Raw genomic sequence first — 14,742 nt, 5'->3', positions numbered from 1 at the left:
GAATGTCCATTTTGTATCTGTGTATTCAAAGTGGTTAGGATAGATATATAGTTACATTCTCTTAATGAATAGAATGATTTGTTCTAATGGTGTGTGTAAATGGGGTATCAAGTCTGCATCTTGTACAGCAATTAACCACAATGAAGAATGTATGCAGTATGTTAAATATTGAAACTGTCCTACCGGTTTGATTTGAAATTGTCTCTTTGCTATTTATCAATAAAATTATGGCAAAAAAAAACCCCCAAGAACTATCATTCCTCCCAATGATTTCCCTTTAGGACCAACTTAGCTTCCAAAAGTCACCCATGGTTCTCCCCACCCTACTTCTGTACGTCATCTGTTCTTCCACAAGTGTCCTCTGTTTCTGTTAGGATGGCACAATAAATAAGCTCTCAAATCTCAGTACTGCTTTGGGTATTCACTTTTTACATGACTCTCCTATGCACATGAAATTAATTTGATTAGCTTATACATCTTTTCTCCTGTTTATCTATCTCTTCGTCAGTTTCATTCATCAGTTCCCAATGCTAGGCATTGAGATAAAGATTTCATCCCATATAATTCCAGATTTAACCAAAGGATACTATAGAGTGGAAAATACTGTTTTTTTTATTAATTTTATTGAGATACAAATAGAATGAGGCAGGTTCAAAACCGATTAGTAGGATAGTTTCAATAATTAGTACATTGCATATGGTTCTCTTCGTAGTGGTTATTCATAGTACCAGATGCAGAGATGATATACTGTCCAAACACTATTATTAGCACAAATCTTTCTTCTCATTGAATTAAGAGAAAGTAGCTTTATATCTATCTTATTTTGTATATACAGATACAAAATGGTCCTTCATTAGCATCCCCTTTTTTTGTTTAGTTAGAGATGGGTATTCCACTGCCATTTAAATACTGTAGGTGTGTGAATTCAGCAAAATAATCCAATATAGTCCAGTAGTCCATAATAGTAGTGGGTTATCCACAGGACTGACAATGTCAGAAGTTGCTGACTTGAGTCTTTTACAGCTCAGCATATAAATATGGCTTTACTTTTCATATCTTGTTTTTATACTTTTCTGCTGGATGGTTAAGACCAAGATAAAGCAAGACGTATATAACAGGAAATGCAACTTTTGTACCTGAAAAGGTCTGTTCAATCCCTTCAGGATTTACCCTGAAACCCTGTACAGCAGTTTGTAGATCCTTTGTCAGTGTCAGCCATGTGGATGAATCATGGCCATTGCTTGAGTAATTTGCTCTCTGTAAAAGCGTGAGAGAATGTTTTCCCTCCATGTAACTCTCCTTAGGCACATTTTACATCATCGATCACGTTCCTCTGTGGCCCCATAATGTCCTTGATCAGAAAATTTGGGACACAACTGAGTTATAGGATGTTACAGTACAGATTCTCTTATGTGCTGGGTCCTCACTGACTTTGAAAGGTTAGGGCCTGATGATACTGCTTTTAAGAATATAATATAAAACTACATTTACTGAAATTGAGAATACTTCTGACAAAGAAACACTTTCTTTACAATAAACTGATGAAGCCTGGGTAGATAGCTTGGCGGTCTAAGCACCTAATTGGCAAGCTTAAGGACCTAGGTTCAATCCCCGGTACCACATACCCTACTGGCACCACACCAAGCTGGCCAATGAAACTCAGCATGGTGGCGCATGTCTATAGGAGGATTACTACAAGTCTGAGATACATAGCGAGATCCTGTACCAAATAAAGATTAAAAATAAAAATAAAGCAAAACAGACTGATAACGTTAGACTATATTTTAAAAATTTAAAAGTTGTAAGGCTCCAAATTATGGCAGTAAAGCACAAACTAAAACCTCTTGCTAATCTCCAACTGTATTAATTAAAATCCGTACTGTCTCAACAGGAGGAAATTTGTGATACACTATGACTGATGGAATTTTGATTTTGACTAAAAAAACCCTCAGGTTTTACAGTCTTGGCACAAATAACAATAAGTATACATATTTGTTGTGCCCCAGTTTCAAACACAGTACCTAAAACTCTGTACTTTCCTAAATGATGAGGAGCATCTACTATTATAGTATGTGATCTCACTTCTTAGTTCCTGACCTAAGAGTTTCTAAGACCCTTGGAATCTCCAGAGTGCTGTTGGTCTTTTGTATGCTTATGTGATAACTGGTGATAAGTCCCCAGGATGGTGGCTAGTCCCTGAAAAGATCAAAGTGTAATTATAGGAGTAGAACTGTCCTAAACATTTGTGTCTCTTATCTCCAGAAAGAGGGGTGCAGGCAGTTGATCTAATCATGAATGACCAATGATTCTGTCATTTGTGACTATGTAAGGAGACCTCAAAAACAAACAAATAAACAAACAAAAAAACACCTCCCCCAAAACCCTGAATAATAGATTTAAGAGCCCTTTTAGGTTAGGGAAAGCATCGATATGGTGGGACGGTGACACATACCTAAAACTCAACAAGTAGAGAGTCTCCTTCTACTAGAGGGCTTCCAGACTTCATCCTTTGGTACTTTTCCTCTAGTTGTTCATCTGTATCCTTTAAATAAACTGCTAATAGTAGGTGAAGCATTTCCCTGAGTTCTTTGAGCCATTATAGTAAAATTATTGAACCTAAGTCGGGTTGTGAGAACCCGATTTGGAGCCAACTCAAAAGTAGCTGAAGCCGAGCATTTGTGACTGGCATCGGAAGCAGGAGATGAGTCTTAGAGGACTCAGCCTTAACTTGTGGAGTCACCATTAACTGAGTAGTTAATGTCACAATCAAACCAAATTGTGGAACATGAAGGTGTCTATAGAAAACTGGAGAATTACTTGGTATAGTGTCACAAGTGTTAAAAAGAGAAAGCTTTTTAGTGTGTCATCTTTGAATCTTCTAAGATTTTTTTTTATATATTTAGTATAGGGTCTACAGGGTCCCACTACATAGATCAGACTCATAGTGATTCCCGTTTTCAGCCTCCCAAGAGTTGAGATTACAGGTGTGTGCCACCATGCCCAGTCTCAGTCTCCACTTAGTAAACCCTGAGGGTAGGGCTGGCATGCCAGGGATTGAACCTGGCTGCTGCACTCTGCCTAAGCAGGCACTTTAGTGCCCTGAGCTATCCGGCCGGCCCTTGAACCTTCTAAATAGAATTTGTACCTTAGAAGACCAATGGTCTAAAAAAGAAATTTAAAAAAAAGGAACTTGTCTACCAACCTCACTAAACAGAATGTACCTTCCTAGTAATGTCTTCATAAGAAGCAGGGGTACTTTTCATCTTAGAATTCTATTTGCATTCTTTATATAAAGAAGACACATGCATTTCCAATCTCTGGATGGGTAAGATTTTTCATTTAACACAGGAAAGTAACATAAATTAGCAATGTGGATCTTATATTTTGTTTCAAATTTTCATTAGTTAATGTGACATACAAAGGATGGCTTACACTAGAGCAAGGAAATATAAGAGAATACTCTAGGAGTGGGGTAAGAAGTGTACATACGCTTTTTCAATGTTGAATTTTTACTTATAGTTGCATCATTCACTAGAATCATTGCTTGGATGTATTCTGTTAAGAAAAAAAGTAAAAATAAAAAACAAATGAAAGCAATCAGCACCACCATCTTTATTCACAGTACCAGCTATTATGCTAAATAACCTACATACTTTATCTTATTTAACCTCACATCTCTCCTAAGAGGTTCTTATGATTATTTGTATTAAAGAAGCTATTTATTCTAAGTAACCCAGCTACAAGTAGTAGATCTGGACTCAAACTTACATATATCTGAGTCATGAAAGACTGAGAAGAAATATTAAAATGCTAATAGCACTTTTAAAAGAAACGAATACAAGTCTGGGTGTCATGGCACTCGCCTTTCATCCTAGCATCTTGGAGGGGGATGCAGAAGGCATCCACCTAGATTGCACTTATCTGTTGAGGACCAACCTGAATTATGTAGTGAGACACTATCTCAAAACCCAAAATTAAAGTTAATTGATTTATACATAATAGATTGTCATAAAAACAAATATTAGAAGAAAGTATTAAGAATAGTTCGGGAAAGGCCAGTGAGATAGCTCAGCAGACTAAAGCACCTGCTTAGGCAAGCGTAGGCAAGCACAGGGACCACAGTTCGATCCTCAGCACCACGTGCTATGGCAGCCCCAGCCCCCAAGGTGGGTTGAGCCAGCCAGAATCCAGGCATAGGGGCATGTGCCTGTAATCCCAGCACTGAGGAGGCTGAAAGCAGGAGGATCACCACAAGTCTGAGCTGTGTAGCGAGACCCTGCAACAACCAAATACATCCAAAAAAAAAGAAAGAAAAAAAAAAAAAGAATAGTTCAAAAGAATCTTTCTTTAAAACTAGGTCAGTTCAGATACAGCAAAAGATGATTATTTGTTAGTCTTAATATCCTGCAAGCAAGCAGGGTTGAAAACAAAACTGGATGACTTAACTGTCTTGCATAGAACACAAGTTTTCCCTTCACAAGACTAGTAGAACAACTTCTGTTCAAATCAGGCAAAATGCAGTTATATGTACTTTTAGGTTATTTAGGTTTATTTTGGTACAACTGAACCAAAAGCCTCCTACCTTCTAAACACATGCTCTACCACTGAGCTTATTTACAGTCTGCCAAAAAAGTTGTACAAATTTCAGCAGGTAACCATACTAATGAATGTCTGGAAGCTAATGGCCACTATATTGAGCCTCTCTTGTATTTATAGAGGCCAAAGGTAACTTGTATTAATCTCATGATGCTTCAAAAAATTAGTATTACAATATTTATCTGTGTAAGTTTTTCTTATCCCAATGTATAGATTTTTTTGGTACTAGGAATTGAACTCAGGACCACGTGCTTGCCGGGCAAATACTGCATCACTGACTTATAACCCTGGTTAATTTTTTTTTTTTTTTTTTTGGTAGACTCTGTATAGGTAAGAACAAACTGAAAATCAAAGACAAAAACAAAAACAAAAGCTGTTTGAATCATGAGGTGATGAATAATTTTTTAAATAATTTTCTTTGTTAATATTTTTTATACATGCCAAATATGACACAATGAGCAGATATTGCTTTGGCAACATCCTCCTCCTTCCCCCATAAAAGACACACAAGAGTTAAAAAAAAAAAAAGTAGACTGAGATAAAAAGTAAGTAAGTAGCTATTATTCACAAGGAATCAGAGTCATCCACTTTTACAATGTCCATGGGCCTGAAGCTTCTCCCTCCTGGGTCCCAGTGAGTTTGTAGTGGGGCTGCACAAGAGGAGATAAGAGGAACCAAAATGCAGCAAGCCTTGAAAGACAGCCAGTAGGCATCCTGGCCCGCCCTCTGGACAGGGTGGTATCCTTGAGCTCTGGGTCAGGGCCAAGTGTTTCTGACCAGCCATACAACCCCGTGGTCCCTGATGCCCCAGCTGACACTTGTCTGGAGACCAGGATCTAGTCTACGGGTGAAGGAAGGAGGGGGGAGGAAGAAAAAGATAAAAAATAATAATTTAAAAAAGATGTTCATGGATTTGATAAAATCAAGTTTTCACAGCAGAGAAAAAAAAAATAAAACAAAACAAAGCAAGGATTAGGTTTTTTAAAACTGAAATTATTTGGTTTTTAACTACTGTTAAAATTACAGTACTATGTTGCTTAAGCTTACTGAAGTCCTTTTACTTCTTCATACCTTTATTTGTGGCAGATCCATCTTTGATCTTTTGTTTCAGAGACTGCAGCACATTTTGTACCTTTTCAAATATGAAGTCCACTTTTCCATCATCTTCTAGCTCCATCCAGAAACTTCTTGCATCACCTATAATAAAAAGGAATGAATGGTCTAAGAGTTTAATAGAAATAGACTAATTTCCTTAAGGCATTGTTACTGAAAGATCTATTTATTTCTCAATAAAATCAATATTCAATTTATCACTATCCTGAAAGAAAAAAATTTTAGTCATATCTCCTTTTAAGGAACTACAAAGAATATATTCAAGTATCGCTTCTATTTCTCTTATCTTAAAAAAATAAGTGTGATCTGGGGCTGTGGCTCTGTGGTAGTGTCTGGTTACTATGCATGAGGGTCTGAATTCCACTCCCACCATCACAAAAATAAAACACACATGCACTCCTATGTCTTCGATGACACTACAAAGGGTAACATTAATACAGAGTGGTAGTGAGACATATGCATAGATAACATGCATTTTTAAAGTTTCAGGGATACAACCTATGGCAAACATAGAAGTAATTCCAGAACGAATTATCTCATATAACTAATGCCCAAAAATACTGCCTTTGCTAGTCTAGGGGATTCAACGTGGGAGTGTTCTACCAGTGACACATGTCCCCAGCCTTTTTAAAACTTTTTTGAGGCAAGGTCTTGCTGAGTTTTTCATCTGTCCTTGCACATGGGAATCTCCTGTCGCTGCCTTGTGATTACCTGGGTTCACTGGTACAAGTATGTGCCACCATGCCTGCCAATACTGCTTCTAGAAAAAATTCTTATATAAGCCTTCACTATATGAAACTCAACCAATATTTGATACCCATCAAGATTTTTTTTGCAAGGAACATTATGTAAAGATAACATCTTTTTTTTTTTTTCCTTTTTAAGATATGGCCTTGCTAGGCAGTTCAGACTGGCCTTGGGTTTTTAAAATATTTTTAAAAATATATTTAGTACAGGGTTTACAAGGTCTCACTATGTAGATCAGATTCATAGTGATCCTCCTGTTTTCAGCCTCCCAAGCACTAAGATTATAGGCTCGAACCACCATGCCCAGTCTCAATCGCCTTCTCAGCATGCCCCGAGGGTGGGGTTAGCACAGCACGCAGGGGATTGAACCCTGGTCCCGATGTCTGCCTAAGCACATGCTTTAATCCACTGAGCTATCTGGCTGGCCCTAATATTTATATTTTTGAAAGGTCACTTGAGAGGGCTGAGATTGATAAAGTGATATAGTGCTTGCCTAGGAAGGCCACCTGCATAGCAGTTAGTAGATTAATGAGAAAAGAACTTAAAATAAAAAATTATATATATGTCATATATAATGTGTATATATCATATACATACACATATACAGTGTGCCAAAAAATGTATACATCAGGGAAAGAAAAGTTTGAATAAATATTTAAACACTAAATTCACTGAGGCATCATGAGATTAACTTACCTCTGGCCTCAAAACTTACAAGAGGTACTCAAGAGTGGCAGCCATTAGCTTCAGAGACATTTATTAGTACAGTGAATTGCTAAAGTGTGTATACATTTCCTGATGGTCTGTCTCCATATATATTTTTTGTTCTTCTTTTCCTTGATAAACATTAAACCCTAAACCTCCAACCTTGCAAGAGAGGCAGAATTTTCACAAGGGGCCTGCTCCTTGGAGTCCTAATTCACACTGGGAAAAATCATCTTTCCCAAGGTATTTTCCACCTAATTAGGGTTGCTGCCACCAAGTAGCCTCAGGAGTGATGTTTCCCTGTTAACACTCTGGCCTGATGTGTACTACATGAGATAAAGTCTACTTTAATTCCTCATGGGTTTCAAGATTTGAAATAAATGCAATGTGAGAGGACAGACAGAATGCATGACAAGGAGTAAACAGAGCTATGAGAGGAAGGGTTGTATGCATCATGATAAGCAACTTTACTTTTATATGGAAGACAACTCAAGAGGTGGAATATCTTATGATGTGAACAGGTTATATTTCTTAGATCACTCTGTAAAGGCGTAGTAGTACAGGTCTGTAATCCTAGTACTTTTTGGAGGTTGAGGCAAGAGAATCACAAGTTTGAGCCGCACATGGGCAACTTACCGCGACTGTCTCAAATACAATAATAGCAATAATGGGGCTGGGATGCAGCTCAGTGCAAAAGTTCAATTGCCAGTACCTCAAGCAGAAACAAAACAACACACTCAGGTGGTGGCAGGAGGAATTAAGAGTGATTTCCATCTTTCTGTCTCAAGAAACCATATAGCTAGTAGTGCTATTCAATTAGGTGCAAAATGAAGGGAACAGGTGACAATTCAAGGGGGGATGAAAGAAGATATGCAACATGGAAGGAGGCAGGAAAGACAATGTACTTGCACATGCAGATTACTATTCAGCCATACAGTATAAGAGTATAAGTAGGATATTACAGTAAGTGTACTAAGCCAGGCACAGAAAAGGTAGTACTGTATGATCTCACTCATATGGACTATAAATATGCTGATCTCAAAGAAGCTGACAGAATACTGGTTACAAGAAGCTGGAGAGAGTAGGGAGGAGAAAAGGATGAGCAAAGGTTGATGAACATATTCTAACTTACAGTTAGGGTGTTCTATTGCACAGTAGGTGACTATAGATAATATATTATACATTTCAAAAGAAACTACAAAATATTTTCTGAATGTTTTCACTACAAAGAAATATATACACCTAATAAACATTAGAGCATACACCATAAACACACACTTTTTTCTTTTGGAGATAGGCTTGCACTGTGTGATTCAGACTAGCCTTGAACTAACTATATAGGCCAGACTGGCCTTGAACTTACCATAATCCTCAAGCTTCAGCCTCCCAAGTGCTGGGACTACAGCTCTGTGCCACCATACCCAGTCCAAATACATAGTTTTTGTGTTAATTAAAAATTAACTAATTGGGCTGGGGTTTATAGGTCAGTGGTATGAGGCCCTGGATTCAGCCCTAGTACCATACATACAAAACAAAACTTTCAGACTCATTCAACACTGTCCTATCTGGAGTTTGTCTCTTTAAACGAGATCAGTAAAAATATTGACAAATGTGATTTTTTTATATTATATGATGGAAATTGTCAGCAATTTTCTGAACCATTATTTTAAAAATAGCATCAGAAGACATTGTTAATCACATATAGAAAAGGTACAAGTAGAAAATAAACCAATAAATCTTAATGTAACTGTAAAAACTGATGAGTTCAGATCCCACATTCCAAATGACTTAAGAGCCAGGGAGATAGTACAGAGGCTTAAGTGCCTGCTTTGCAAGCACAAGGTCCTGAGTTCAATCCGCAACACCAAAACAAAACAAAACACAAAACAACTGTCTGGGCCAACTGACTTTTAAGGAATGAATACTTGTTCAGTTTTGTAATTATAATAGAAAAATACGAACAACTATATGAAAAGCCATTAAAATGCTTTCCCCTTTCCAATTTCCTGTGTAAAACTTCATTGTCTTTGTGTGTTTCAAACATGGCAACATAACCCAGTAGTTCAAATGCAGAAGCAAATATGAGAATTTCTCTTCTACTAAGCCAGGTATTAAAAAGGTATTTGTAATGATGTAAAACAACCTTGTCCTTACCTGAAAAGTTACTTTTTCTTACTTTTAACATGCTGAATTTGTTCTTTTCTTAAAAATGAGCCAATTACTATATTTGAAACTTTTTAGTTTTAACTTCTAACATAGTTAAGTATCAACAGACATTACATAAAGAAAAACTATTTAGGGTTTTCAATACTCTAAAGAGTATGTAAGTTTTAAGACCAAGAAAAGTTTGAGGGCCACTGGCCTATATCATGACAGTGAAAACATACTCTATGGCAGCAAAACTGTTCTGTGTAATACTGTAATGTTATAATTTGTCAAAAAACATAATTTTAAAGAGCCAAGAATGAGCTTTAATATATATAAATTTTTAAAAAACAAAAAATTCAGAAATTCAGTAAGGAATGCAGTCTGTAAAAGAATGTAACTATTACAAATGCATAAATGACCTCACTGAAGGGCAAAAAAGATGCTGACTCTGGAAAGGATTTATAATTCTGAAAATGCTATACATATAGATGGGAACTGAACAATTAAGTAAATGGATGACAGGTAGTAAAAACCAAGTTTCTCACTACTGGAAGGTTCTCATTACTGGAGTGGGAGTTTACAGATAGATAAGCAAGGAAAGAAGACTAAAATGAGCCATGTGGCAAGGGACTAGAGTGGGAATCATTATATAAATTCCTATGAGTTTAATATACAGTCACACAAATATTTATAAATATGTGCATTTATACATGTTATAAACAAGTATTTTCCTACTCTATCAGATAAGAGGGCCTCTAAGCAAGAGACCCATTAAGCCTCTGTTGTCCAGATCTTGGTTTCTAATAAAAGGAACCAGAGCTCATTCAAGAAATGGTTGACTCAAGGACTGGCATAAAAAACATACAATATGAACCTTAAATATTTTCTAGTACTAGAAAATAAGGTGTTATTTGATTTGCAATTGTCTCATTGCTATTTGTTTATCAATAAAATTATGGGAAAAAAAAGAAAATAAGGTGTTAAAAAATAAAAACAAACAAGTAGTACTGGATTCTAATGCAAAGTATAAAACACATATCCACTGATGTAAATATATCTATTGATGTAAATATAACTACTGATATAAATATATAAGTGACTGAATGGGTAACTGAGGAGAGACAAATCTCTGTTGCAGGAGGATTCTAAATAATTCATGGAGATATCCTACTTGCAAGGAGTGTAAGTACTTTTTATATATGGGGTACAAATAATGATTTATTTCCAAAAGGTACAGTAAGAAGTAGGAGAAAATAAAGAGTAACTTCATAGTGGGAAAAATGGATAACACAACCTATATTAGCCAGGTGATATAGCTTAGTATGTGATGAAAATGGCATTTTACTTCTGTGACCTCACTCCTCAAAACCCATAATCCTACTCCAGTCATGAGAAAAATCACAGTAATTCCATCAGAGGGGTATCCCACAAAATACTTGGATATAAAATCACACAATGAGTCAGAGAGACAAGAAAAGTAAATGTAGTATAATATTCTACATAGAATCCTCAGAGAGTAAAATACATGTAAGTTCTAATAAACTATAGATGTTAGTAAATGATGTAACAATATGGGTTTGTTAATTTAACATGTATCATCTAATAAGATGTTAGTCACAGGTAAAGCTGAGTGATGGGCATATGGTGACTCTTTGAACTATTCCTTTAGCATAAAATTTTTTTTTTAATTTTTCTAAAAAGTCATTTCTTTTTTAAAAACATTAGAAGCTGGGTAGAGAGGCACATAGCTATAGTGCTGACACAAGAGAGCCCAACACAGGACTACAATCAAGTCCTGTCTCAACAATTTAGTGAGACCCTATCTCAAAATAAAAAATAAAAAGGGTCTGAAATCTACCTTGGTGTGAAAGACCTGGGTTCAATCTCCAGTACCATTAAAAAATTTTAAAGTATATCAAAGCTCTTAACATTACTGCTTATCATTACTAATATGAATTATTTAATATAACTAATTATGAATACAGTAAAAACTGGAACTTTAATTAAGAAAGGTCACTTACAAAGAAAAACTGAAAATTCCACAATATAGCTTGTCTATAAATTGTAAACATAAAATATAACATGTGTTTTTCAACCTACCATTTTTTTCTCCCATCTTTTGGTGTTGCTTGTAGGTATAAAATTCTTCAAAATTAAGTTTATTGAGACCGAATGATATGAATCACACTGGTGAGAGTATAACTGTAATGCAACAATTGTCTCTAAAATCTGCAGTCTTCAGAGAAAATAAATTATGCCATTTTAAACACAACACAATCTTCTTTGAGACTTGAAACTGTGGTTGAAGAAACTTTCAAGATGGACCAACAACAGTATCTTTTTAAAATGAACTCCATCTTTTGGTCCACAAATGCATGAGACATTCTGTATAGAAAACAATAAAAAATGATACGCATTTGTAAAGCACAAACATACAAGGGAAAAAGATACTGTTAGCATAACAACTCTATTTTTTGAAACAGTATAAATCAGTATTTAAAAAAACACAAATAACTAAAAAATGTGCAAAATAACAAAATTACCAATAATTAAGAATTACCCATAATTCTGTCACCCATATTTAACATTTATTGACTAACACATACTATTAATCAACAATTAAACAATTCCTAGGGCTGGCAAGATAGCTCAGCAGATTAAGTGCCTGCTTAAGCAAGCTGGAGTTAGATCCCTGGCATCATGTCACACTGGCCCCGCCCCACGGCAGGTTGATCCAGTGACCAAATCCCAGTTTTGTGGCACGCACCTGTAATCCCAGCACTGGGGAGGCTGAAAACAGGAGGATCGCTATGAGTCTATGAGACCCTGCACGAAAAACAAAAAAATAAAATAAACAATTCCTACAAGTACTTTAAAACATTCTAATTAGGGATAAAAATGCTGCCTCATAAGCTGTGATGATAAGACTTAACTATATAAAATAGTGCCTGACAGGTGTAGGACTCAACAAATGTTAGAAATTAATATTCTTTCAGAACATAATTTCAAAACAAAATCTGAATTTTACTGTATATAAATTTTCATACTGTTTCACCAGTAACATTCTGCACTTTCCCTCGTTAATATTTTTATATGACTAAATGGCTACAAAATATAATTGCATAAATACTCCACACATTAAAGGTTTTATAAGTTATAAATTAATGAATAATATAAATGAACCCTATGCTGGATATTTACACTGTTTTAGTTTTTTGAGTTTTTTTCAGTATGATAACCCTGAATAAAAATATTACATTCACATGATTATTTCCTTAATACCCTTAGTGGAAGAATAAAATGGTCAAAAAGTAAACAAAAAAACCCTACATTCTCAAGATGTAAGTCACCAAGTGGTAAATTCCACCATTTCCACACCAATTCATAAAAATATTAGCACACTTCAAATATATATGGTCACTGTGAACACAAAAATACCTATGTACAAAGTCTGTCAAGCCTGTCTGGGGAAAGTAGGCAGATGATAAGCTACAAAGGAAATGTCAAGCATAATAACAAAAAAAGGATGGGCAGGAAACCACACAAAGGAGACAAAGAACACCTGAAATCTGAAGAAAGTACAACATGAAAATGAAAACAAGCTTACCAGACTAATAAGCTTTAATAAGAAAATAAGAGAATCCTGAAAATAATTTTAATTATATTTGATATCTTCAATGATTTAACGAAGGAAACCCCATCCATGAACAATTAAACATTACTAATATGAATTATTTAATATAACTAATTATGAATACAGTAAAAACTGGAACTTTAATTAAGAAAGGTCACAAAGAAAAACTGAAAATTCTACAATATAGCTTGTCTATAAGTTGCAAACATAAAATATAACATGTGTTCTTCAACCTACAATCCCAAAAAATAAGCAATTAACCATGGACTGTTGTGAAGAACCACATGACCTAAAGATTGGTAACCTGAAAGGTTGAGTTCAGTACTTCTTGGAGAATACAGAGCAAAAAAATAAGAGGAAATATAAGAGGGACTATTACTATATAGATGAGCAAATCATGATCTAAAATTTCTCAGAACTGGAAAACATATAAGCCCTGAGTCCAAGCAGATTAATACATGCAACTATATGATCTGTGATGAACTTCAGTATACAAAGAATAAGGAGAACCTCCAAACTTCAGGAAAAATCTGTATTATCTAAAAGGAACAAGTAATCAGACTGGTAATGAAACTTCTTTCCAGGAATGCCAAATGCTAAATGTTAAAGGAAAATAAATATGAACCCAGAATACTACTTCTAGTCAAGGTATCTTTTGATACTATAATACAAGACTTATACAGATACTCAAAGAGTCACCCAGAGACAGGGAGAAATATGTTAAGTACTTCATGAAAAAAATTAACAAGGGTGTGGTGGCACATGCCCATAATCCCAGTATTATAGGAAGTTGAGGCAAGAAGACTGCAAATGTAAACCCAGCCTAGGCAATTTAGAAATTTAGAGAAACCATTCAATTAGGAAGTTGGGAAAAACAGCTGGGGGTGATAGTACATGTCTATAATGCCAGCACTTTGGGAAGCTGAAGCAGAAGGATCCAAAGTTCAAGTCTATCCAGGGCAAGGCAGCAAGACCTGCAGGGGTGTAGAGTACTGGGGCCCTCAATACTGGAAGGAAAGAGACAGAATGAAATTGAGAGTGAGAGTGAATGTAAGAGTGAGGCAGAGACAGACACAGACACAGAGATAGAAAGGAAGGAAGACGGACAGAGGGAAAAAAAAGTAGGAAATGACCAACAAAATAACAAATGAAAAAACATGAGAGTTTTAAATATTTTAAGGTTTAAACAGTTTTACTGGAATGCCTAACTAAATAAACTGAACAATTTTCTAGGAAGATACAAACTACTAAGTAGGCTCAAAAAGTAAAAATCCCAAGAAGATGAATTAAGTATACAAAAAAATTAAAACAATAAAGATCATACCAGAGGGACATATCAATACATCTCAGCCCTCAGTACTAGCTCCATTAAGTTTCTTTTTTTTTTTTCTTTTTCTTTCAAAAAATTTAATGTATGCTTTCTTTTTACATTTATATTACATAACATTTACTTTAGTTATGATAACCAGATCAACTGAAAGTTTTTTAAATCAAAAAAACTCTGACTCCAGAGGCTGAGGACACAGCTCAGCCGCACAGTGTCTGATTGGCAATCATGAGGTCATGAGTTCAATTCCCAGTACAAAAAACAAAAAGCTCTGACTTCATAGGTGAACAAAAAAATGATAAGGAGAAAAAACTGCTAATCACCTTGATTTGATCAGTGGATATTGAAATCATGTGTTGAAATATCATACTAAATATCATACTCCATTAATATATACAGTTAATACATGTTAATCATAATACATGTTTAATAAAAATATATTTTTAAAAATCTTGAAAACTGGCTAATTTTA

General features: G+C 35.2%; 1 protein-coding gene across 1 annotated transcript in view; it reads right to left on the bottom strand.

Annotated features, from left to right (window-relative positions):
• The window catches only part of LOC101564452 (histone-lysine N-methyltransferase SETDB2), a 92,342-nt gene extending 80,818 nt beyond the window's left edge, over positions 1-11,524 (bottom strand). The window contains exons 1-3 of the mRNA XM_023717251.1: positions 11,410-11,524; positions 5,668-5,793; positions 3,490-3,555 (exon numbers count right to left, since the gene is read on the bottom strand). Coding sequence (XP_023573019.1) covers positions 3,490-3,555; positions 5,668-5,793; positions 11,410-11,425 — 208 coding nt within the window. The 5' untranslated portion in view covers positions 11,426-11,524. The remainder of the gene's footprint in view (positions 1-3,489; positions 3,556-5,667; positions 5,794-11,409) is intronic.
• Between the last annotated feature and the right edge of the window lie 3,218 nt (positions 11,525-14,742).

The sequence above is a fragment of the Octodon degus genome, unplaced genomic scaffold, assembly GCF_000260255.1.
Source record: "Octodon degus isolate 3935 unplaced genomic scaffold, OctDeg1.0 scaffold00051, whole genome shotgun sequence".
Taxonomy (NCBI): Eukaryota; Metazoa; Chordata; class Mammalia; order Rodentia; family Octodontidae; genus Octodon; species Octodon degus.
This window is presented reverse-complemented; position numbering and strand designations above follow the sequence as displayed.